This window comes from Podarcis cretensis (genome assembly GCF_951804945.1).
Source record: "Podarcis cretensis genome assembly, chromosome: 8".
Lineage (NCBI taxonomy): Eukaryota > Metazoa > Chordata > Lepidosauria > Squamata > Lacertidae > Podarcis > Podarcis cretensis.
This window is the reverse complement of record NC_137177.1, coordinates 49,929,219-49,954,255: the sequence shown is the minus strand read 5'-3', so window position 1 is coordinate 49,954,255 and position 25,037 is coordinate 49,929,219. Positions and strand designations below refer to the sequence as shown.

Genomic DNA, 25,037 nt, shown 5'->3' with positions numbered 1-25,037 from the left:
CTTTAGAAACTGTTTCCCAAGACACACAGATCGGGGGGTGGGGGGGGACGGACACACCACACACTCACCCCAAACACGTCACCTTGGAACCTCTCTGATCAGAGGCAGCACAAAAATGAGAGAGCAGGCACCTTTGTTGTAGCCTGTTTGCGAATTGCCCTGAGATGTTCCTCAGCTGCTTATGGAAGCAAATCCCACTCTAATCCCACCCACACCAGTTTCACCCCAAAGCAGCCATCCAGGGAGGGAAATGCTGCTCGTTAGGGAATTTGGCATCCCAGCATCAAAGTTTTCCTGCAAGGGCCCAATTTTGCAGAACAATGAAGAAACAGGCCAGGTACAAAAACTAAACTCCTTGTTGCCTGCCTCCGACCAGCAATGTCAGTAGTAGTAGTGATGATAAATAAATAAATAAATAAATAATCTTATTTCGCCTGGAAGCAGAGGCTTAACCCTTAGAGTGGGTCATGCAGCTAGCTGCCTGGAGAGACCAGGATGCAAATCAAGGTTGCTCCAGACCCTCTTGGCCCATCACTCAGCCATCCCTGCAAAGGGTCTTGTGATCCAAAGGTCAGCTTGAACTTTCCTTTGCAAGAGCTGCCCATTCCATGGGAGACTAAATAAGGCCTAGGAAGGCTCATGGCCCATTCATGTGTCCAACGGAGAAATCATGGGACAGACAGAGGTTTTCACTGCTCCAGAGAACTCATCCAGAATCTGTCCAGCACCCTGATTAGATCCAACAGCTGCACAGGGCCAGGACTGAAAGAATTTGCTGTGCCCCTCGGGGCATAAGGTTCTTTACACCGTTGCCCTTTTTAAAAAGAAGCAAGTCTCTAGACCTTATGGCATCAAGGAGAAGCCTAGAATGTTGTGAGTGCTCTTGCCCTCCTATCCAGCTTGTTGGCTTCCCAGCGGGGCAGCTGGTTGGCCACTGTGGAAGCCAGAATGCTGGACTAGGTGATCCACCGGCCAGGCTCTTCTGAGGAAGTTCTTCTGAGCAGAACCACATGAAGGCTGCAGAAGATGCCTGTGTCTGTTTGGAAGGGCCGTTCCAGGAGCTTGGTGAAGGCCAAAAGTTCAACTCCCTGAAAGCTCTTCCCACCTGCAGAAGCCAATATGTTTTATTCAGGGGAATCAAACTTCTTTTGGTGGAGGATTCGGGGGCTTCTGGGGGCCCTGCACAAACAGAGCCAGGAAGGCACAATGAAGCAGCCAGAGGAAAAGGAGACTGAGGAAGAGTCCTCCCTGGATACGGGACTGAGTGCTACAATGCAGGGAAGAATGGAACCTGGTGAAGGAAGCTGGTCGGCTGGCTGGCTGGCCACCCATCATCTCGGGAGAAGCAGTATGGTTCCCTTGCCAGTGGGGTGCTAATTTCAGCACCACACCGGCAATAGTACACAAACACGACACAGCTGTGGCCAGAGAGTGGAAGGAAGAGCCAAGCAGAGCCCCCTTGGCAAGCCCCTTGCCCTGCTTTCTGGGCAGCTGCTCAGAGCAAGCATTTTTTGCCAGGGTCAGCAGGCTCTGATTGGAAGGAGACGGAGAACTATCAGTCTCCAGGGGACTCTTCTCTAAAGCCAAAGTACCCCTCAATGATTGCCTGCACTTTCCACACACCAGATAATGGGTGGCGCGAGAGCAAGAGTACCAAATGTAGCCCACTACCAACAGTGTCCTGGAGCTGCAATTCCCCTGCTACCAAATGCTTCTCTTGCCACAGAGGGATGCAGTAGCCCTTATCTGGTCTTCCCAACTCTGACCCACATGCACATGGCCCAGCCTGACTCCTCAAAACCTTGCAAGGCAGTCCCCAGTCTCCCCCTGCCCACCCAGGCCTTTCTGGCCTCTTTCCTGCCTCTGTCCTGGCTTACCTCCCAATCTCCCTGTCCTCTTCTTTGTCTCTTTCCATCATGGCTTACACTGCCCTGTGTGCTTACCATCAGAGGCTCCAGAGTGGCCACCTGCAGCCATCCAAAATGCCACAGCAGAGCAGAGGGGAACCCTTACCTGGACCTGCTGCCAAAGCAGTTGGTGCTGGGGGCCTGGGGCCTGCTCTCTGGTGACGAGGCCAGACCACAGGGGTCCCTCCCAGCTGCCTGGGACCCTGAAGGAACAAGGAAGCAAAGAACTGGTCAGAATAGGACCCTGGCAGGCAGGCCAAAAGCCAATCCCTGACAACAGCCAGTCAGCTGTGGGGAAAGGGGACGGATGGCTGGACAAGGATTGAGGCAGCTGCTTGTTCTAAGCCTGCCTTTGTATATATACAAGCAGCTGTAATCTGGAGCTGAGGTGGAGTGGAGGGGAGGGGTGCAAACGATAGCAAATGATACAGGTTATTGTGACAGTTGAAACATGGGAGTCCTCATAGAATCATAAAGATGGATGATCCCAGGGGCCACTGGATAGCTGAGCTCTCCTGCCACCTCTGAAGATTTAGGAACTATAGCAGAGGCTGGTGGGCAACATCCACAACACAGCTTTGCCCATGTGGACCTCCTCCATCTGCCAGTGGTGTTGTGGCATCTTTGGGTTTAATCTCTCAACTTCTCTCTCATCCCATCAAATGCAGTTCCTCTCACTTTCAGGAAAGACTTGGCTAGGATGGGTGAGAAGGAGCCCTGGGTCCCTTCGGGGGGGGGGGCAGCAGGAAAAGACAGACCAGCACCTTGGGAAGGAAGAGAGGTGGCCTCCCCAGGATGGGAGGACCTGATTAACATTTTGCATGCCTGCCAGGTGAGGTTCACTTCCCTGGACACAAGAGCTCCTCGCCATTCTGCCTGACAACTCAGGCACTAAAGGTCTGAAGAGCAACATTTGCTGTGGAGCTCAGTTCAGAGTCTGGGCCCAGCCTCAGAACCTGCTCCCATTCTCTAAGCTGGGCTCAAGGACCTGAGATGCTGCTGTAAATACTGCCTCTGCACATCTACAGAGTGATTTCCCTTTCCTGCCACCAGACCACACATGGCTGGGAGTAGAGTACAGGGGCGGTTTGGCTCAGACCTGCCTGCCCCCCCCTTCGGCTTGAACCCGTCTGCCTCAGCTCCTGTCTTTCATAGGACATACCTCCATCAAAGGCCCCGCTGGCTGCCCAGGACCCTAGTGGCAGGCGGCTCCCCCACCCCACGCTGCCACACTCACCCTCCGTCACGACGTTGCCGTTAGGCAAGCTTCCCACATCAACACTGGGCCCATCCAGGAAAATGGTCAGCTCCCCACCAGAGACAAGGCAGCCTTTGTTCTCCATCTGTAGGTTCAAGGTCAGCTGCTTGTTTTCCGCTGTGAGGTACAGAGAGTGACAAGAGGGGGCAAAGCCATTACACCAGGAGAGTGGCCCTGGTAGACACAGGCCCATAAGTGGGGGCAGTTAGGCAGCCTCATTCCCTAGACCTCCCTAGACCTCCAGCCCTAGCTAGCCTCACCCCAACCCTTTAATCACACCATTCCTCCAGTGGCAGAGTTGGAGCTTAGCCCCTCAGCAGAGGGAACTGTAATGTTGGGGGTTGGGGAGGGCAGGAGCGTATGCTGAGTGCCTTGCTCCCCACCCCGGATGACAGAACCATCTCTGTAACCAGGGAGCAGCGCAGGGAACTCTCCTCTGTGACATTAAAGGCTTTCCAACGTGAGGGAGCTGAACCTACATCCCTGCTCTGCCCAGAAATGCTCAGCAGAACAGTCAGGCTCAGGGCCGCCCACTTCAGGCCCAACACTTTTCCCGCTGCTGCTGCAGCTGCGCTTACTCCCCAGCACATTTCTTAGGCCCAAATCTGCCCTCAGAGCCTCAGTCTCCTTGTGCTGGCTGAAAAGGAAGGCAAGGAGCACAAATGCCCCGAGAGGAGGCTGACATCAAGCTGACCTGGGCCCCTCTATGGGAGAAGGAATTCCTCCTCCCCAGCACCCAGGGCAGGAAGACAAAGAGCAACTGATGTTCAGCCCCTGGAGAGAGAGGGCCAGGCGCCTTGGGCAGGCCCCCAAAGTTCACACCTGAGCTGCCTGGGGGCCTCCCTTTCACCAGCTGCACACGGGGCTCCAGCCTCTCTGTCCGCAGTGGCAGCGGCAGCTCCTGGTGTGTGAAGTGCAGCGCAGCAGAGTCAGGGAGGGGGAGGTTTTGAGCCAGAGGAGCAGGAGGGTTTGGCCTTCCATCTCCCCTTAGGAAGACCCACAAGGAGCCAGGCCCAGCCACGGGGCCATCAGCATGCCTTTGGTGATGCAGGGAGCCTGCCCTCACCCCTTTCTCTCCCTGCTGCCCCACCTTGGCAGCCCTCTGCTCCTGCTGCAGGCTGCACAGAGCCCTTTTGTCCCCTGGCAGACAAGGTGCCTGTGTCTCCAGGCAGGGCAGCGAACACCACTTTCCCCTCCCTCTGCTTTCTTTAAGAAAATAAACACACACGGGCCCCTCCACCACGGCCCATGGCCCAGGCACACATAAAGGGACCTTGCTGTTGCAGCAGCTGAGGGTCCCTTTGCGGCCGCACACAAAGCCAGCTTGTGTGCAGGGGGGACGGGCTGTTATCATTTTGGGGAAGGGGCCGCCCCAGCCTTACATAAGCCTCCTCAGTTCACTACCTCCGTTGCACCGCTTGGAGCCTCAGCACTCCCGTTTGGCAGGGAATTCCTAGCCAGGACATGAGAAGGACCTGCGCTTTCCAGCAGTCAGGCCAGCAGGAGCAGGAGCAAGGAAGGGAAGGAAAAAGGAAGGAAGTTCCAGCTGCTGGACAGGCTCCCCAGTGCCCAGGGTGGACATGCCTGGAGCGATGTGAACAAGACAGCAAAGAGGAAGGCAGCCCAAGGCTTAACATGGATGAGAAGCGATGCTGAGGGGAAAGGAAGGAGAGAGCTCCGCCTCCACCTTCTGGGCACCAGGAGCAGGGATCCCTCAGGGAACAGAAGGAGCCTGTATTTGTGATGTTTAATACGTTCTATCATGTTCTAATTACTTATTGTTTGTAAGCCACTTTGGGATTCATTTGAATGAAAAGGAGCATAGAAATATAATAAATCAAATCAAGATGGTGGCCAATCGAACAAAGGCCAAAGGCTCTCTAGCCAAGGCAATCCTTGTCAGTTTGCACAGGCTTGGGGTATAAGAGCTTTCCAAGCAAAAGCAAGGGATGCAACCCCAGAGTTCCTGCCTCTTTTTTCTAGAAAGGAAGAAGGGGAGGCCTCTTTTTTCTCTGGCAGGGCCTTTCAGCCAGTGGCTCCCTACAGTAAAGCAGTCGCCAAGGGAAAGCACCACTCTAGCCAATGAGGGGAACGCTTCTCTGGTTGGGTGCATAGGAACACATAGGGGAAAATAGGGTCAGAGAAAGCTGTCCGATGAGGGAAAGAAAGCAGAGAAAGTTGGTTTGTGGAGTTCAGGATTGTCTACATTGATTGGTCATGGTTCTCTAGGGTGTTGTAGACACCAGGGGCTGAACCTGGGACCTTCCACATGCCCCTACTGGGTACAAATCCATCAAGCAGTAGCTTCATTTAGCCTACATGCTAGCAGTCTGTCAACCAGAATAGAAGGTTTGGAAGGGAGTTCTGATAGGGAAGGGGAAAGAGCCCTCCAGGCTCGCCAAGGACACTCGAGGGTTTAAAGAGGACAATTGCAGAGATGCAAGGCACCTTTCCGGAAGAAGCCTTGTACACCCAGCAGAACAAGCTTTGCCAGCTGGCTTGCAAGGAGAGGCGCTACTATTACAGGGCTAGCCAGAGGAAGGGGCAAAGCAGGACATGGGACCCCAAAACATGGTTGCCCACACAACTCTTTCCCAGCATCGGCCTGGCCACAGTTCAGTGAAGCCGTCTTTGAGGTTGGCTTTCCAACGAGGAGCCCATCCATCCATCCAGCCTTACAACTTCCTCCTTGGATCCTGCTACTACTTTGTGTGGAGCAGGGAGCAGAAATCAGGACTGGCTTCCTTCTGAATGACTTCTTTGTGGCTGCAGCTCCAGCATGCCTGCCTGGGGCCAGGCAGAATGAGAAGCAAAGTCACAGACCTTTGCAGGAGCTGTAAAAGCATGGGGGGGGGAGAAGGGGGGGCTCCCTAAACAAGAACCTCTTGATGCAACCTGAGAACAAGGGTGATGATTGTAGGGGCGGGGGGGGGGGGGGGAGGTGTTGTTTGCACACTGCAGCCTGAAAGGCTCCAGGCCCCTTGTTTTCACACTCAATTGGTGCAGCCACATGAGGATTTGTTTTTACACACAGAGAGAGATTTCTTTTGAGCCACACCCCCTGCTCTGGGTCCGGCCTTGATTCAGATGCTGGCTGCTTCAAGAGCCTTGGCGGAAGGCCCCATTCCCTGCCTGGCTGGCAGGCGAGAGGACATACGAAGGAAGCTGCTGCACTCACACAGTAAAAATGGGATCAGCCTTCAGGTTGGGGGGGGGCGGGTTGTAAACCTGTGCCCAGAACAGGCTTGAGAACAAAGCGTCCCTTGCGGGTGGGTGGGAATCTGGAGCTGCAATCAATGCATCCGATGGGGGACTTGGGAGCTGCTGCAGCCAAGGCAGTAGCCGGCTGGCTCTTATTGAACTAATTTGCACCCCACCCTCCATCTCCCCAAACAGCCTCTCCTACTGTAGCACTGCTGGGGCTGCCTGGCCAAAACGTTGGTTCTGGCAGAGCGCTTCTGCAGCAGATGTCCAAGGAGCACAGCTAGGCTGGGAAGAACTCTCCACCCCACCACTGCCATTCTGGTGCAGCAAACAGAGCCCACCCGTGGGCCAAGGACAGAAGATGCTCAAGGAACATGCAGGGATCTTCAGGACACACAAAGGCTGCTGACCCAGCTGGAGATCCCAAGAAAACTTCAGATGTGGCCATCCATCTGCTCCAGGAGGCCTAAAGGCAGCTGGCAAAGTGCCAGGAAGGAACTGTGACTTCCTCCTCTCCCAGTGCAGCCCAGCAAGGCCAGTTCAAATCATTCTTCAGCCCTGAGGCTCACTGGGCAGTCTCAGGTAGGCCTCTCACCAAGGCTACTTTGCAGGGAGGAAGCCTCCACTCTCAGCTCCTCAGAAGAAGCGAGGCCACACATGCCACCAGTCCTCAGTGCCTGAGAGATGAGCCACATGAGTTTCCCGTCTTGTGCCTTCAAGACTGTATCCACCCCCAGCCAGAGCATCACAGAGAAAGGCATTTGGATCTGAGATGCCTGTTGGTACAATCAGGTGGCCATTGTAGGTGGTTTTGCAGAGGTCTCAGGGTATTGCTTTCTCATTAGCTGTGCGTTGCTTATCCTGAAATGGGTGCAGAGCCCTAGCAATGAGGCAGGATAGAAATTAAACCAATAAGACCAGCCCCCCACTCACAAGGGCTGCCCTTTCTCTCCTGCCCAGCACAGAGAGAAAGGGAGGGTGTTGTCTTTGGGTGCTTGCTCAATGGAAGGCTGTTGGGGAGCAGACACTCACACCCATGGCAAGGAGAAGTGAGAGTGGCCATTCTCAGTGCCAGCTGTGAATCTGCTCTACCTGGAGTCACTTCCTCTCCTCAAAAAAGATATGGTAGAGTTGGAAAAGGCAAAACAATCAAAGGGATGGAGCAACAGCCCTATGGGGAAAAGTTACAACGTTTGGGACTTTTTGGTTTAGAGAAAAGGCAAGAAAGGGATGGTAGAAGAATATGGAGTTATGCATGGCATGGAGAAAGTGGACAGAGAAGTCCCTCTTTCATAGCACTTGAAATTGAGCACATCTAATGAAGTGGAATGAAGATTCAGGACAGAAAAAGACACTACTCCTTTGCACAGCACATCTTTAAACTATGGAACTCACTCCCACAAGAGGCAGTGATGGCCAACAACTCAGGTGGCTTTAAAAGAGAGTTACACAAATTCATGAGGGACAATGCTATCAACAGCTCTTAGCCATAATGACTATGTTCTGCCTTCACCATCAGAGGCAGTAACTTCTGAATATCAGCTGCTGGAAACCACGAGAGAGGAGAGTGCTCTTTTGCTCAGCTTTCCCACAGGCATCTGGTCACCCACTGCGAGAACAGGATGCTGGACTAGATGGGCCACTGGCCTGATCCTGCAGAGCCTTTCCTATGTTCTTATGCAATTCATACAGGAAAACAACCACAGCAAGCAGCCCTTGCCTCAGAGCCACAGGGAGAAAGAAAGCCTGGTCTTCTGACACTCACCGGCAGTGGCTGTGCTGTCGCTTTAAGAAGCCTCCCCTCACAGCCAGCGCCAGGGAAAATTCCATCCTTTTTGGTACCGAGCGGAGCCTTTTCCATTTGCCGCCCAAAACTACGCCTTGCCTCATGAAAGGAGCATTGTGTCCGGCACACAAGGAGGAAGAGGAGCAGCTCAGGTGGGTGAGGAGAGGGCGGGAGGGCGACTCAGGCCCGCCAGGCAGGATCTCAAACATTTGTCCTCCAACCACACCACAAGGCCCCAAAAGGGCAGCCCCAATGTTAACCCCCCCCCCCCCCCCCCGCACACAAAAGCCACTTCCAGCAACCATGAAGCCCTTGCCACCTTTTGCTCGGAGGCACCAGTGCGACAAGGAGCTCTGACAATGCAAGGGAAGGTGCAGGTAAGCCTTCGCTCATTTTCTTGACCCAGAGCAGGGGGTCTCTCTCCACTCACCTCCAGTCAAAGCCTGCTCACCAAGGCCCAGACATCTCAAAGCTAGTGGACCAGGCCTAAGCCCAGGGAGAAGAGACTGCCCCAGAAAAGTAGCGGGCTGTTGCTCTGACATTGCCCCCACCTCCATCTGCTATCTCCAGGCCCGGCACCTCTCAATACGAGGTCTGTATTCTGTGAGGTGGGGGCCATGCGGGGGGCAGGGGAGCAGTTTGGGCTGAAGGAGATGGAGAGAGCCTTTCCCTGCCGGGAGCCCCCTGAATAGAGGCCTTTATGTAGCAGCAGCAGCAGCAGCGGCTGCCGCCACCGGCCACTCCAGCAACCACAAATGGCAGCAGACAGCCAAGGGCCTCGTGTTGCTGGGCGGGCTGCTCTGCTTTCCTGGCTGGTGAAGGGGTGGCCTCCATCAGACACACCAGCAGCAGCAGCCCTGTGCGCCTGACAGGCCTCCCAGCCGCTCACAATGAGGCCTTGTTTTCTGCCAAGGCCAGAGCATTTCCACCACCAGGTATGCCTTATTTCCCCCTGCCAGAGGGCGCAGAAAAGCTGGTGATGCCCAAACAGGAAGACAGGCCAGCGGAGGGGGCTGTGGAGAGTCTCTGCCATGGGACATACCTTTCCCTTTGCTCTGCTTCAGTGCACTGGGGAGACTGATGGAGGCTGTGCCCAGCAACTCGTTCCGCAGGGTGTGGTAGCTCCAGAGTTTCACGTCAAGGTGGCTTTGTGAGGTGACATTCCTGCAGCGGGGTTGGGGGAGGAAGAGGGTGCAAAAGAAGACAGGTTGGTGAGGCGGTGGGATCAAGTTTGCCTTGCGCCAAGCATGAGGGATGTTCAGTAAAAGCCAATTTGGGGGCAAAACTAAACGTTAAAAGGTGAAAAGGGGGCTCTGCAGAAATAAATGAAAAGAATGTGAGTGCTCTCGACCCGTCATTAGGCTTCCCAAACATAAGAAGAGCAAACTAGGTCATCCCAGGCCCCAGTGAGAGGCCTTCCAAGGCCTAGTCATTTCGGCAAACAGGCTTAAGATGACAGGCAAGGGGAAGCCAAGGGCCTTCCCTTGTTTTGAAAGACAGCTGATAACATGCAGATGCGTCCCTTGCAAGGGCTCCTGCTTCACCATGGAAAGAGCAGCTGCTGCAGCCACAGAGCCCATCCCACCACTTTTGCTCCTACACAGCTGCTAGCCTGGGCAAGCCCTTGGGGCTAGAGCAGACCCACCTGGGCAAAGCCAGTGCCTGCCCCAGCTCTGTTTCACACACACACCCCAATTCCCTAGAGCCCCAAATTCTTACACCACAAGATTCTCGTTCCAGAGCAGCTCTGAGCTCCCGATCCGCTTTGCTGTTTTCTTGGTCTCGCTGGTGAGCCCATCCGCCGTCACCTCCACGAAGCAGGTGATCCGAGCCTGGCGCCCCTGTGCCTTGGGCTTTGCTGACACCACTGGAGGGAGGAAGTGGAGGAAGTTCAGTAGTTGCTCCTCGGCTGGAATGGTGGGTGACGCCTGCCCCAGGCTAGCCTGGTAGGGATTTTGGGGTAGCCAAATCTACTTGCGTGCCAGGGAGAGTGGCAATGCCACCCAACTGTGCCCTTGTAACTCCTCCACTTTACACAGGAGGCTCCATTGCTGGTTCCACCCTTTATGCAAGCACAAGACTGCCAAAGGAACAAGCAGGGCAAAGGGCATATCTATGGCCTACATTGAAACCTCACTTGAAAACAGATGAAGAGCCCTGGATTCCCACAAAGAACCCTGGGAAGGAAACCTGCTGGCTCGTAGGGTGATAGAAGTCCCATCCCATCCAAACAAAGGCTAGAATATGGGCAGCTCAATGTAGTGCCCTCCAGATACTGCTGGACTCCAACTCCCATCATGCCTGACCACTGGCTATGGTGGCTGCCGGGGTTGACCGGAGCTGGAGCCAAACACCACCACTTTGGCTACTGCTGGTTCAAACAGCCACTCTCCTCCCCTCCCCTCCCCACCTTGGGAGCTTGCACTGGACAAGGAGATGAGAGTGCCCCCTTGGCATTACCGAGGGTCTCTTACTTGAGACCCAGAGCCTAGCCCTAGCTGGAGAGTGCCAAGGCTGACGAGTGCAGACTACAGACCCAGGGGCTGACATTTCAGCCAGGAGAGGAAGGCAGAGCAGTGCAGAAACGCTCCTGTAACTGCCAGTGTTGGGAGCCCCCTGGTGGCACAGTGTGTGCAGCTGGCCAGACCCAAAAGCCACAAGAGGCTGCCGTCTGGCCCATCATACACTCCCCCCCTGCAGCTGCTTGAGGTGCAACCAAAGCATTCATGGGGGGGGGGGGCACCAGCTAGCCAGAAAAACAAGTCTGGGGGGGAAAGGGGAGAGTTGCCTCTCAGTCCTTATGAGCAATGACCCAATGGCACATTGCTGTTACAACTGGCCAGAGGACTGTGGGTCTCATTTTTAAGAATGGAGGGCAATGTGAAGAGTTAAACACTCACATATCAGTAGAGTTGGGAGATACCCTTGCCTGAAATCCAGGAGAGCTGCTGCCACTCAGTGTGGACAATATTAATCTATATGGACTCAGTATAAAGCAACTTCCAGCCTTCCTCCTTGTAGAATGAATTTAAGCAGTTGTAGTTAGTTGAGTTCCTGCAGTGTGATGGGGTGGCCTGCAGTGGTGGCTCTCAGGGTGCAGAAGGACCCAGTAAGTAACCCTAACACAGCCATGCCTCTCTGGCCTGGATCCAAAGTTTGCAGGATCAGCAGGTAAAAGTCCATTGCTGTTATGACTAGACGGTAGGGAACACACACACACAAACAAATACTGATGAGAGAACCCATTTGTTCCCCACCCTGAACTGACAGTAGTTAGGAGTGGGGACTGCTAAAGTTCAGGCCATCTTGGCAAGCTGTAGGGAAAAGATCAGAAGGTCACACAGTCATCCTGTTGGCAGGGGTTTTCTCGCAGGCAAGGAAATTCTGGGTCATGCTAAAAAAGAATAAGTCATCCCTACGCTGGGGACAGGACAAGTGGGAATGACTGGGAATGACTGAAAGACCACAGCAAACAAGTCAAGGAACTATCATGGGACCACCCAAATGCTGGCTACAGTGCTTTCTGGAGCTCTTCTTAACTCGCAGCTGCTTAAAATAAAAGCAGTGTAAAGGGGGGGAATCTGTTGCCCTTCAGATGACAACTCCCACCATCCCTGACTACTGACCACACTGGCTGGTGCTGAGGGAAATGAGAACCCAACAACCTCTGAAGGGCCACAAGTTACCCATCTCAATGTAAACTAGCCTCCTCTTCATTTTAGAGAATATTTAGCACCTCCTGGGATACATGAAATGTTCTCATCCAGACTGCTCTGCTCCCTACTGTTTTTTTTAAGCTTTTGCTCAGCATAATTATTTGTGAGTCCGAATAGCTCAGAACAGCACCCATAAAGCAATATAAATGTTTGTTCGGCTCATAGGAAGAATCTCACTTGTTTTGTGGGTTCTATAAGCTTCCTAATATTCTGATCTGAATTTGACTGATAACCAGTCAGTATCTTTAATGCATCGGAAATTGTTTTTTAATATGTGTGATTGTTTTTATATGTGTTTTTTAATGTGTTATTCCTTTAAGATGCTTTATGGAAAGAGATTTGTAAATTAACTGAACACAACCCCACGGCGCAGCTACGCTTACACTAAAAATCCTTGCAGCTGATGGGAATTTCACAGGCTAGCCAAGGAGAAAGGACATCCAGAGCTGACAGAGGGGCAGACCAGAAACAACGATTGCTGCCAAACTCCACAGAGTTGCTCCTGGACCAGAGGACTCACCTTTCACAGTAAGTGGAGATTTCTCTCCAGGCAACCCCACAGAAGCCATTTCATCGCTGGATGCCTATGAAAGCAAGAGAGCAACAGGTGACACATTGTCTGAAAAGTTGGGGCGAGTCTCCTCCAAGTTCCGGTACTGGACACAGAGCTGGGAGCATCAGCACTAGGGAATGGGAGGAAACCTGGTTTATGGGCTCCACCTTCCATCTGCCACAGACATGGGCGTAGCCAGGGTTTTTGTTAGGGGGCAGGCTTTTGTTAGGGGGGACAGAACCTCAGATTTGTATTGCTTGGGGGCAGTTGCCCCCCACGCCTCCTTGGCTATGCCCATGGCCACAGCTAGCATGGCCTGATGGAGATGCTAGGAGTTTGGCTACTTCCTGCTGCTTCTTTAAGTTTGCCCGTTTGGCTCAGGACAGGAAATACCTTGCTCTCACCAACCATACAGATAACTGCACCCTCCAAACTTAGAACTTTTCCAGTTGTTGAGTTCTGAATTCTGGAACAGATAGAGCTCCTTGAAGAGAACCATCAGAAGCCCCAATCCAGCAACAGTTCCGGAAAAACCAGGCCCCAGGGGGTAGAGTGGGAAATTCCCCTCACTGAGTAAGACAGCAAAGACAGAAGGAAGAAGTGAGCTTCAGAGCACAGACACAAAGAGGAAGTGGGTGCAGAACAGCTCAGTTAAGGACTGCTAGCATTTGTTTGCACACAGCAAGCTCTGATGAAGAGGAGCAGCAGCAGCAGCAGCAGCCCTACGGGAACTTTTCATTCAGCAAAGAGGAGGAACTTCTTCATGCTTGAGCTTCTGGATCATAAAAAGTTTTGTATTTTAAGTCTCTGAATGACAAGTGGGCAGGTAAGGTTAGAAGAAGAAGCAGGAACACCCCCTCCTGAATGAGTTTCCTCGCTCACTTTCTATCCCCCACAGAAGAGTGAGTTTGTTGATTTGCACTAGCTACAGATCTCCAAGAGCAGGAAGACAGAGTTGGTTCACAACAGAGTGTGAGTCTAGCAACCACGCAAGCTGCTCAGGAGGAACCAAACCAAGTCAGCTAATCATTAACACATTCAATCATTGCATATTTATTACTCTCCTTCAAACCCAGCACTCTGTGAAGGTGATAGGTGACACACATACTAATTCACTTCATTCCCTCCATGGTCTCAGATGCATTGAGAATGAGCCCAAAATTCAGTTAAACAGAACATAAGGTAAATTATAGGTGGATGGTGTTAGATCAATCCCACATATGGGTACAGTTCTAGTGTACCCAGAGAACATCAATGTTGGTAGTTCCTTTCAACAAAATGAGCAAGATGGAAACAAGAAGTCCAATAGTTGTTCACACACAGCAATGCAAGAGGCAGTGGCAAAAATCACTCAACATGCCTCATGACGTCTCTACATCAGCTGTTATCTGCATGACAGAGAGAGCTGTCGTCTCTCCTTTGTGAAATACTCCCATACTTCTTTGTAGAACTCTCTGGAGCTCCTTTAAAGAGTCCCTATGTTTCTCACAGCAGTCCTTGCCACAACCAGGAAGAATCTACACAATTCATTTACACACACACACACACACACACACACACCTTTGTTTAAACAGTATCACTTAGGCTACAGTAAATCTTTACAAGTAGCTGCAGCAGTCAGCCAATTCAAGAAGCAAACCTGTCTCAATCCTTGCGCTTATGTATGGTGAGCACATAAACAGCAGTTCCAACAGAAAAGCTGAATCCCAAACAATAAGCAACGCAATAAAAGAAGCAATACAAACTTCCCTATAATCTGAGCAAAGCAAATAAGTGGATGAACCTCCTTGCATGTGTCCAAGGAACGTCATGGTGCCCCTAGTAGAGCCAAAGCCTATTCTGTGGGTACCTTAGAAAAGGAGGAAGGGCACCCAATGGTTTGATGTAGCCTCATCATACAGCAAGGCACTGTAGAGCAACACAACTGAAAAGCACACCCTATACAGACCGTCTGGACACTTCCACTGGCACAAAACGTAGCAATTTGTCCCACAGCTGAGTAGGTTAATGGCAGCCCAGCTCTCTGGGGAAAACTCTACAGTGACTGCCAAAAAATAAGTCCAGGTGTCCATAGTCATATGCAAGCAACTCTTACCCAGTGTTAGAAACTGAGATATGAAGCTAGGAGCTAAATGGCATCTTAAACCTAGGTTGTGGGTGCAACAACAGCACACTTTTAAAATAACAATGCAAAGCTGAAAATGAACAAACTGCAGCTAAAATATTATGTTCATTTTTCACATTGTTTGTTGCTTCCCCTGCTCACCCCCCCCCCCGTATTCTTAAGAGGGTCTCTTCTCCAGTCTTCAGAGAGTAGCTGGAAGTGGGGAGGCAGAAAAAGGTCCTTCTTTCCTTCCACTCCGCAGTTTTAATCTGAAATCTTTGGTGCAGTACTGTGCCCAGAGCTCAGAAACTGTTCACACTAATGAAATTCCGTCACAAAATGTGCCTAAAACAATGGGAGTTTTGAACACTGCTCTCACCAACCTAGTATACTCCAGTTGTTTTGGACTACAACTGTACTGGCTAAGGATGATGAGAGTTGTAGTCCAAAACTGCTGAAGGGCAGGCAGCAAGCTAACGTAGTCTGCCTTAAAGGGCCTGAGGCCCTCTTCACCGTAGAGCAGTCCGCCTCATAGAAAGTACGTATCTTAAGGGCACCTTCTGAACAGACGAGCTCAGCTGCTGAGGTACTCAGAGAGACAACCCCTGCCCTCTTTAAAGCTTTCAAGGGACAAGGCAGGCAGGCAGTGGGGCTGGAGACCCAGGGTGCCTGCGGTTTCCAAGCCTGTCGACATTATATACACACACATACAGCAAAAATATTTGGGGTTTGCTCAGGCCTTCCGTTTCTAAAGGTTTTGGCTGACTACTTCATCCCTTTATTTGCCACCTTCGCCTTTTCTGTAGCTTCGCGGGGCGAGGGTTGTTGTTGCTGTTATAACCTGAAAAGCGGGATGAAACTAACAACCCCTAAAAACAAACAAACAACGAATGTTTGTTTGTTTTTAAAAAGAGAAACTCAGGAGTGTTTTGTTTTTTAAAGCTGCCCGCTGATTTTCAAAATGTTGGAGAGAAGGAAGCCAGGCAAGCAAGCAAGCAAGCAAGCGGGTGTGGGTATCTGTATGTGTCAATCACAGCAACGGCCAGAACCCCCGCTTCCCACCCTCAAATCTCCAGACTTACCGGCGACGGTTCCCAGCTTCTTCCCACTTCCACCTCCTGTAGTCATGGGTCATGTGACAAGTGACACGTCACGTGACACATACTTCGGAAGTGGAAAGGGAGGCTACGGAGCCAGGACGGCTAGAGCGGAAAGGCGGAGGAAGCGGTGGCTGCAGGGGCTCCGACTTCCGGTTGTCGGGATGAGGCAGGAGTGGAAATCACGTGTTCCCTTTCCAAGTTATGAGGTCTTGTCGGACTGGAAGTAGAAGTTTATTTCTCCGGGATTCTTTGGAGGCGGGTGGGCGGCATCAAAAGTATTAGATTAAAAGCCCGCCTTCAAACAATGCAATGCTCTGTCTATTCTTTTTTAAGTCTAGGATGAAAGGCCGGTTTTAGAGGGGAACTACAACTCCCAGCATGCCTTTCTTCCTCGAACTATCCTGTGTGAGGCTCACAGTTCCCAGCATGCTCTACAATGGAGAGCGGGGGGGGGAGACTACACTTCCCAGAGTGCCCTGGGAGTCACAGTCTAAAGTGGGGCAAAATGGCTCCCGTGGAGCACGTCGTGGCTGATGCTGGAGCTTTCCTGCGTGGAGCCCCGCTTCAGGTACAGTGGGAGAAGGCTGAGAACGGCTGCCTAGCTTGGCCAGTGGCCCACTGGGGAGCCCCGCGAGAAAGGACCACAGGCCCAGGTGTATGCTTTACTTTGAAGTAGATTTTTGTTGGACCTGGAGACTTTTATTAGGCCATCCCGAGTAGAGAGAGAAAGCTGCTAGACAGAGACTCTCCTTACGGCGCATGGCAGATTGGGGTTGTGGGCCTGGAGATTGTTCCCTATCCCTTGACAGCTTCAGGCAGTTGGGAAGGGACACACACACACCCGCCTACCAAGCCAAGGTGGCTCCTCAGAATGTTGCATGGGACTCCTGGTGTCTCCTCCCTTGTTGCAGGTGGCCCTGTTATGCTTCTCGGTATGTGGGCATCCCAGAACCCCCAGATTAGCTTTTGCTCCTAGAATGTGAGTAGTAGGTCAGGAGAAGTGTGGCTATAGGTCTGCCTCTCTCTTCCCTAACCTAGTTGCACGCGCACACACCCTGGCCCGGCCCCCTTCCAGCCCTCAGGTTCCCGACCCACTTGCAACAGCTCTCAGCTGTGTCTTCCCCACTGGCAGGACATTGGCAAGAACATCTACACAATCCGAGAGGTGGTGACTGAGATCCGAGACAAGGAGACCCGCAGGCGGTTGGCAGTGCTGCCCTATGAGCTCCACTTCAAGCAGCCTTTTCCTGAATATGTAAGGCTTGGTGAGTAGCCTCTATTTCGTGGTCTGTGCTTCCTGCCCCTCTCCCACCCCATCCCCTCTTCCGTGACTTGCCTTTTTCTTTTTGTAAGTAACTTTGAGCTCTTGACTGGAGAGCAAAGGGTGGTATTCAATTCTAGTCCTACTCAGGGTAGACCCATCGAGATTAATGGACATGACTTATTTTCATTAATTTCAATTGATCTACTCTGGGTGGGGCTTTGTTGACTATAACCCCAGCTAACATGTGATACACACACACACACACACACACACACACGCGGTTAGGAGTAGAAATCAAGTTGATCACCTACAATTGCTTCATTGTTACTTGCTCTTTGATGTGTTTTCCTGGTGCCCTCTGGAATTAGAGAAGCACTTTTTCCTCATGACCGGTTGTGATTTCCTAGTTTTGCCTCTGGGCTTGAACACTGAAATCCTCCTTTGTTTCTAGTGACAGAGTTTTCCAAGAAGACGGGTGACTACACCAGTCTTTCAGCCACAGACATCCAAGTCCTGGCCTTGACCTACCAGCTGGAAGCAGAAAATGTTGGTGTGGCTCACTTGAAGAAAGAGCCAGAGCAGAAGGTGGATCTTCCTTCTTTTCTTATTTCTCTTTTGAAGGGGCCTTTTCCAGCAAAATATTTATTTACTATGATGTTGGTTTTGTATCCTGCTTTTTAGGCAAATGTTTTCTTCCAAACAACTCACATTAATTAAAAGACAGACAGAGAGAGGTCCTGCCCTTAGGCTTACACACTTTAAAAAACAAGACACACAAGAGAAGGGGAAATTAGGGAAGTGGGGGGGGGTGTTGACCAGATGGATAATGCCAGGAACCAAGTGGTGGGATGGACACAGGCATTACTGTCTAGTTGGGGCCCAGATAATATTTCCTTGCTTGGACAGAGATGCTGTGTAAATGACCCTGCAGCCCTTGTTCCTCTGGCTCATGTCAGCATTTGCTCCTACCTTTCATCTGTGCACTCCCAGGGCAATTGAAAAGGGTTCTTTCTGCCAGTGAGGAGGGAAGTCAACTCCCTCTGTGGCTGATTGAGGAGGCCCCTTGTTGCAATATTCTTCCTATCCAGTAGGAGGGGGCAATCCAGTTCCACATGAATGCAGGACACTCTTGCCACCAGCTGCATGTGTTAGCAACCTATGTTTTGTCTATGTCTGTTTCCTGCTGCTGCAAATGCCAAACAGACTGATTATGCACTGCCTGAATCCTGTCCTATGCTCTGCTGTGTCTTGAATGCCATTCTTCTTGCCATTACTGCTCAAAAGCTGATCAGACTCTGGGATGGTAGGTTTTGTGAGGTTGCTGCTGCAAAAATCAACACTATGCCCTTCCTGACCCACATCCCACTTTCTTTTCTCTCCCCACCCTGGATCCTTGCAGGTAAAACTCAGCTCAACAAAGCAGCACCCTGAGACACCTGTTCACGTTGCTGGCTTCCATCTACCTTCCAAGGTAATTGCCTCTGTGAGCAATCTGAAACTCTGCCCCACTATTCATGGAAGGAGTATGAGCAGAGGGTAGCACACCTTGATGACTCACTGTCCCTCCCCTCCTCCTGGTTGCACGGGGTGTAATCTGGGAATGACCAGGTGTGCCAGTTGAGCCCTTGTGCTGGGAGTCCTTGATAGGCAGCATCTCCTCCTTGGCTTGTGTGAGGATCCAGTGACCATTCGGCCTCTACCAGAAGCCTAAAGGAAGAGGTAGCCACACACGGCTTTTCTAAGAGGGCCATGGAGGATGGGCAAATCGCTCAGTGGTGGAGCACCTGCTTTGCCTGCAAAAGGTCCCAGGTTCAATCCCAGCCAGCATCTCCAGGTAAACACCCCAGAGAGTCATTGCTGTCAGTCAGTGTAAGCAATCTGGAGCTTCTATATGACTGTTTCTTCTGGCAATTCATACATGTCAGCTTTTCTTCTGCCCAACTTTTCTTCTAGACCAAGTGCCCAGGAGGTGAGAAGAGTCCTTCCATGGTGGGAAGCAGAAACTCTGCAGACTCCACAGGCCCTGAAACCTCTGAGTTTGGTTCCTTCCTGTTCTGGAGGAACCCTCTGCCCAGCATTGAGGAGGACCTACAGGACTTGCTGGTAAGAAGTCTAGCATTCTTTCCTTTCTTCCTGCCTCACTGGGACACAGGCACCACCTTCATCTCTGCAGCCTGGGAAGGTTCCGTGCTCAGCGGATCCTCTCCCAATTGGTCTGTTTTTCGCAGAAAGCGGATGCTGTTGTTATTGTGCCGGAGGACCCCAAAGGCAACAAGAGTAGTGGTGAGGAGGAGGAGCAGAGTGGAGAGGACAGCAATGACGAGGAAGGCTGGATCACGCCTAGCAACATCAAGCAGATCCAACAGGGCATGGGCCAGGCTGATGAGCCAGCTGGTGTGCAGGTTGGCTGTGTCACCACCGACTTTGCCATGCAGGCAAGTGTGGGCTGTGAGAGACCAGGTGGTCCCCAGGGCTTGAGGGGAGGGAGAAGGATGTATGCTTACCTTTTCGTCCTTGCTTCCATGCATCCAGTCTAGTCCTGTAAGCCTCCTGCTACATTCTTGTGCCTGCTACAGCTGCCTAGTCCAGGCTTCCTGGAGGCCTAGCAGAGGTTTTATGGTCTATGTTGGAAGAACATGATGAGAATAGGAGGGACAGAAAGGGTGGCTCATGAGCAGCAAGGGGTGACTTGGGTGGCAGCAGGAAGCTGAGAAGAGGGAATGGAAGTGGCCAGGTGAAGAGCAGAGGGATGAGAGAAAGAGAGGAGAAGCTCCAGGAGGTGGATTGAAGGCAAACAGGCAGTGGGACAAAAACAGGAAGGGGAGAGGGGAAGCAGCCCTTTGTGCTCCGAGTTGAGCAACCTGGCAGACCTGAAGGAGAGGAAACTGGGGACTCTCTTTCAACTGGAGAAGCTTGGTCAGCCCAGCAGCAAAAGAAGAGCAAGCATTTTGTGTTTTTTAAAAAGGAGAGCAAGCATTGCCTTATTTTAGCTCCAGCCCTTTCCAAGACCCCAGCCGATGGAGTATCCAAAGTCTGTTGAGAGGGACTTGCCCTGCACCAGCATCATGGGTGCTGATTGGGCTCCCTTCCCCTTCTCTGGTCTCTTTCCCACAGAACATTCTGCTGCAGATGGGCCTGCATGTGTTGGCAGTCAATGGCATGCTGATCCGGCACACCCGGAGCTACGTCCTGCGCTGCCACGGCTGCTTCAAGTATGTGATGAGTTGGTGGCTGGGCTGCAATCTCTGGCATATGGGCAACAGCTGGGCCTGTGTCTAGCCGTATTCAGGAGGTGCCCCCTGGGCTTGGGCAATGGGCTGCTGCCAAGGTTGTCAGGCTGCTGACCTGGCTTCTCTGCTTTCCTCCAGAACCACATCAGAAACGACCCGGCTCTTCTGCCCCCACTGCGGGAACAAGACACTTAAGAAGGTGGCAGTGAGCGTGGATGATGATGGCAGCATCCACATGCATTTTTCCCGGAATCCCAAGGTCTTGAACCCCCGTGGCCTTCGGGTGAGCAGCTCTGCTCTGGGCTTCAGTGTTCTTATGGGCTTCCCGCACTTGTTGTCCTCTCTGTTGGCTGCCTGTGCTCCCAGCTGAGCACCTGAGGCAAGAAGTAAGAGTCTGCAGCAGGCCATGATGGCTTCTGGGGCCAGCAGAAGAATCTTCTCTGGGCTTATTTATTTCCTCCCAATGGCAAAAGTTGTGTGGCCAGTGCTATCCAGTGTAGCTTTAAGGAACTTGTTCCACTAGCACAACGATTTATGGTTGTGTAGCAATATTTCCCCCTGCATGTGTCCTACGCCTTCCCAAATTTTCTCCAAAGAGTTGGGGGAACCCCATAACAGATTATGGGGGGGAGAAGATGTGGGGGAGTCTGTTGTGCAGCTGTCACTCCTCATGCTACAACCATGAGTGGATTGGATACTACTGTAGGTAAAAATGTAAAACCGTAACTTGGAAAAAAATAGAACAAGGATGAAAGTCAAGTGTGAGGTGTCTTTCCCTGTCAGGAATGTGGGGCAGGGTGCATTGGGCCTTTTGGCTTCACTGTGTGCCTCTTTCTTTCCACAGTACTCTCTCCCAGCTCCTCAGGGTGGGAAGCATGCAAACAATCCCCACCTGACAGAGGACCAGCACTTCCCCCAGCAACGGCTCTCTCGCAAGGCCAGGCAGAAGACAAACGTCTTTGACCCCGATTATATTGCAGGAGTTTCTCCATTTGCGGAAAACGACATCTACAGCCGGGCGGCCAATCTACAGATCCGGGATACGGCGCTGGGTGCAGGCAGGAGGCGTCTGAACCCCAACACAGCCTCCAAAAAATTTGTGAAAAAGAGATGAGGTGGGGAGAGATGCAACCACCCACCTGTCCCATTTGTCAATGAAGGGAGGACAAGACTTTTGTTTCCTACAGCTTGTGTGAAGGCAGGACTTGGCCCCTTGGCGCTACTTCCTGACTGCTTCCAAGGCAACAGACACTAGTGTGAATAAACGGCAAGCAGCAGAAGGTGGGAGGCAGACTGACAAAGTGATCTGGAAAGTGAGAGTGGCCCTCGTGTGGCAGAATCCATGTGCTGTGCTCAGGTCTTGGGTGCATTCTAATGCAAAAGACTCGGCAGCGGTGGCTGCATGTTTTGTTTTGTTTTTTAATAAACCAGGGTGTCTGCACATTTGGTATCTGTGCACAGCTCCTTGTGGTTTAGCTTGTCCCTTTCCTGACAACTAGACCCCTTTTCTCCCATGAGCCTTTCCCTTGTAGTAGTCAAGAGAACAAGCCTTGGCCTTTTTCTACCAGGTCTTCAGCCATACAGTAAGCTGGTTGGGATGGCTAGACTGGAAGCACTGCTCTTTGACTGTCTTCTATCACATTGCTGGCTGCAAACTTTTGAGTTCCACAAAGCTCTTCTGACAAAGCTCTTCCTCAGAAGTGGGTGTTCAAAGCAAAAACAGAAAGGTTTACAGCCTAATAGCTGATTAACCCCAAAACACACATCCATGTGGACTAATAAGAGTAGGAACCTGTAAAAGCCTGTTTAACTCAAAAGATCACTTCCACTATTGTCAAAACATATGACAATAGGTTGCCTAAAATCTTTTCTCTTTTGTGAAAAGGGGTTAAAGAGCCATGAGAAGGACAACTGCAGGAATGTCACAAAAAACTGCAAAAATGCCTGGCAATGAGCTGGTGGCAACTCCATAAGGCCACGTCCTACTCACAGAGAGAGCCGCAGGTGTTCTCCCCCAGCCCTTTGGTGGGTCTCCTTGCAAGACAAGTTGTGTCACATTTTCTACTGCTTCCTGCCTTGGGCTACGGCAAATCCTCCTTGCACTTTTCCTTGTAGAGGAAAGGTTAACGGCCAGTTTGCTGCAGACTGGCCCCTGTTCCATTCCTCCTAACTATGCCCCAACATGCAACAAAGGCCTACTATATACCTGGGAGCAAAACTGACTAGTAAATGAAATTTGATTAGATAGATTTCTAGTGCAAACAAAGGGCCCTGCCCAGTCCTTGCATAGCTCTAGTTAAGTCGCTAACAGTGCCCCACCCTGGCACCACACAAAGTTAATCTGCTCATTTGCAGCTTAAATGAATGGGCTGTCAAAAACATTCTTTGCCATCTTCTAGGGAGGCAGTTGCCAACCTAGCCTGCTTGCTTTGTTCTGAATCTGCCGTGCAAACACCAAAGACCTGCCCTTGGTGGCTAGGACTTAATAAACACAGGAGTGGCTTACACACACACACACACACACACACACACACACACACACACTTTTAGCAAAGTTTGGTGACTTGTACCTTTCTCTTTTACCTGTTCCCATATACCTTTCGCCAAAAGCAGACACTGCTGCTTCCTATTGGAATTGTATTCTACTAATTAATTAATATGAATACCCATATGTATTGAAAATACTCCCAGGAGGTGTGTGATCTTGCCACAGAGCAGAGCATTCAGAGAAATGACCATCGCCCAAAATTCATGTGACATTGCTGCCTCTGGATCCATCCCATTACAGTACTGATATAGAAGATAGCCATGGTTAGCAACAGAAGCTAGTTTGGTACAGCCTGAAATCATTTTACTACTTCCAAATACTGTCCACAGGATTCTTTGTAGTGGCACCCAGAGGCTGTTGGGGAACACCAGTAGCCTCACAGTAAACGGATTCAATGTGTTTGTGAGGACCCAAGTGCCACGCCGAGCACAGAGATACCTCTTAGCAAAGCTCTTGGCCTGCTTGGAGTTTAATTAGCATGTTGTTCTCCTTTGTTTATGACTGGACTAAGAACTACAGCAACATCTAGGGCCCTGGGGACCCCCTTAAAGAGTCCTAGTTCTCTCTGATTGCTTTGGATATCATTTGCCTGTTGTCAATGCCAGCAGTCCAGTAGTCCCTTGATAGGAGCCTGAGCTGGTAAGGCTTTGTGTATTTGCCTAGCCTTCACCCCTATGTGGCAGAAAGAGCAAGAGCTAATTCTTACTATTTCACATGCTCCCATTTTTTCATTTGGTAATTTCTCCCTCCAAAGATCCAAGCAGTAATCTGAACTGTACAAAGAGCTTGATGAATGATGCAGTGGATGGGTGGCGGGAATAAGTTGTTGGCATCGTCTGTCTTGGGAGGCAATGGAAAAGGGCACCTTTGGGTAAAATCAAACTGCTGGAGAGTTACAGCACTTTGGGTGTAGAGACCAATGCGGAAGAAACATGTTTTGTTGCAGCAGGGGCAGATGAAGATGTCTGGTTGTGGTACTACAGAGACACCATGGCATTTCTTCTCTCTGCGCCCCTCCCAGCGGTCATTTCTCCTCTGCTCACTGCTGTGGATCCATGCCCTGACTGTCGTTTTAGGACAGACAAAGGAAGAGACTTCTCCACACAGCGCATAGTTATGCTATGGAATTAGCTTTCACAAGAGGCAATGATTGCCACCAACTTGGATGGCATTAAATGAGGATTAGACAAATTCATGGAGGAGAAGGTTATCAATGGTTATGTTGTACCTGCACTATCATGCCTCTGAAAACCAGTTGCTGGGAATCACAAGTGGGGAGAGTGCTTGTTGCACTCATGTCCAGCTTGCAGGCATCTGGTTGGGCACTATGAGGACAGGATGTGGGACTAAATGGCTCACTGACCTGATCCAGCAGGCTCATCTTTTGTCCTTCTGCCCTGCAGAGTAAATACTGCTAGGCTTGAAGGACCAATGGTCTGACTTTGTATATAAGAATAGCTGCACATCATCAGATGTCCCAAACAGTATAAATTCAAACACTAACTGACTAGGCTATTTGGTGCCTCTGAAGAGGATTAACAGCAGCTGTTTTCACAACTTGTATTTAAATGGGTTTTTGCATTGTCTACATTTCAATTTTCATTGAATGAAAATGCCGTATCCTCCAGAATGAATGCCCATCTCTAGACTTACTTAAGTCTTTGCACTAATGTAGGATTTTTTACATTCATTCCTGTACTGTATGTACCACTAACTTAGGGCATGAATTGTTTAATAGGGATAGCCTTCATTCAATAATTGAGGGATTCTGCTCATTTCAAAAAAAGAGCTAAAAGTCCTTCCCCAAAATGCTGTGGGCAAGGGAAGGGCTGCTGAGATGTCAAAAGCCACCAGCAAGAATGCCTAGCTGGAATCCTGTGAGCGATTCTTGTAAAATTCACATTCTGTAATTTCATTACCAAAGACAAGTTCAAACTGCATCTTTCTAGCAGCTTGGCTTAACACTTCAGCACTGAACCAACATGGGTATCTTCAACTAGCAAGGTGCTTTTTTTTTGCAGGGGAGGGGGTTAAATTGTGCAGGCCTGCTGCATGGATCTGCAAATACAGTAAGAGATCCAGAATGGGAGGAGTCCTTGGCAAGCACTGATCCTTCCCCAAAGCTGCCATCTGCACACGCCTTCTATAGCATCTACCCTGGTACTCACCTTTGCCCCATCCTGGACCAAGCAAACACTCCAATGACTCTTATTAGGAGGTGCTAGAAGGGCAATTTCTCCACCCTTTCAACATATGTTTTTCAGAAAAGGCAGCTGAGGCAGGGCTGGGGCTTGTGTCTTCATTTGCAGCAGGGGTCGGGAGTCATGCAGAATTAAGAAAAGGCAGAGTACAAGGCTGGGTTCATGT

The 25,037-nt window shown here is 51.0% G+C and overlaps 2 protein-coding genes across 2 annotated transcripts in view; one reads left to right on the top strand and one right to left on the bottom strand.

Annotated features, from left to right (window-relative positions):
• Positions 1 to 15,671, bottom strand: part of WWP2 (WW domain containing E3 ubiquitin protein ligase 2) — a 37,723-nt gene extending 22,052 nt beyond the window's left edge. The window contains 7 exon segments of the mRNA XM_079988548.1: positions 2,014 to 2,110; positions 3,145 to 3,282; positions 9,198 to 9,319; positions 9,875 to 10,022; positions 12,392 to 12,455; positions 15,611 to 15,626; positions 15,628 to 15,671. Coding sequence (XP_079844674.1) covers positions 2,014 to 2,110; positions 3,145 to 3,282; positions 9,198 to 9,319; positions 9,875 to 10,022; positions 12,392 to 12,455; positions 15,611 to 15,626; positions 15,628 to 15,656 — 614 coding nt within the window. The 5' untranslated portion in view covers positions 15,657 to 15,671.
• A 178-nt stretch (positions 15,672 to 15,849) lies between these two features.
• NOB1 (NIN1 (RPN12) binding protein 1 homolog) lies at positions 15,850 to 21,563 on the top strand. Its single transcript, XM_079988549.1, has 9 exons — positions 15,850 to 16,196; positions 16,761 to 16,893; positions 17,344 to 17,477; positions 18,292 to 18,363; positions 18,846 to 18,995; positions 19,121 to 19,327; positions 20,007 to 20,104; positions 20,261 to 20,405; positions 20,967 to 21,563. Exons 1-9 carry the CDS (start codon positions 16,065 to 16,067, stop codon positions 21,234 to 21,236), a joined length of 1,341 nt encoding a protein of 446 aa, XP_079844675.1. The 5' UTR covers positions 15,850 to 16,064; the 3' UTR covers positions 21,237 to 21,563.
• Positions 21,564 to 25,037: the final 3,474 nt, after the last annotated feature.

Excerpts from the sequence above, each read along its gene's own strand:
- NOB1 (XM_079988549.1), top strand. The coding sequence starts at position 16,065 with ATGGAGAGCGGGGGGGGGAGACTACACTTCCCAGAGTGCCCTGGGAGT. Across the intron at positions 18,364-18,845 it reads GCTTCCATCTACCTTCCAAG|ACCAAGTGCCCAGGAGGTGA; the intron begins GTAATTGCCTCT and ends CTTTTCTTCTAG. Across the intron at positions 20,406-20,966 it reads TGAACCCCCGTGGCCTTCGG|TACTCTCTCCCAGCTCCTCA; the intron begins GTGAGCAGCTCT and ends TTCTTTCCACAG.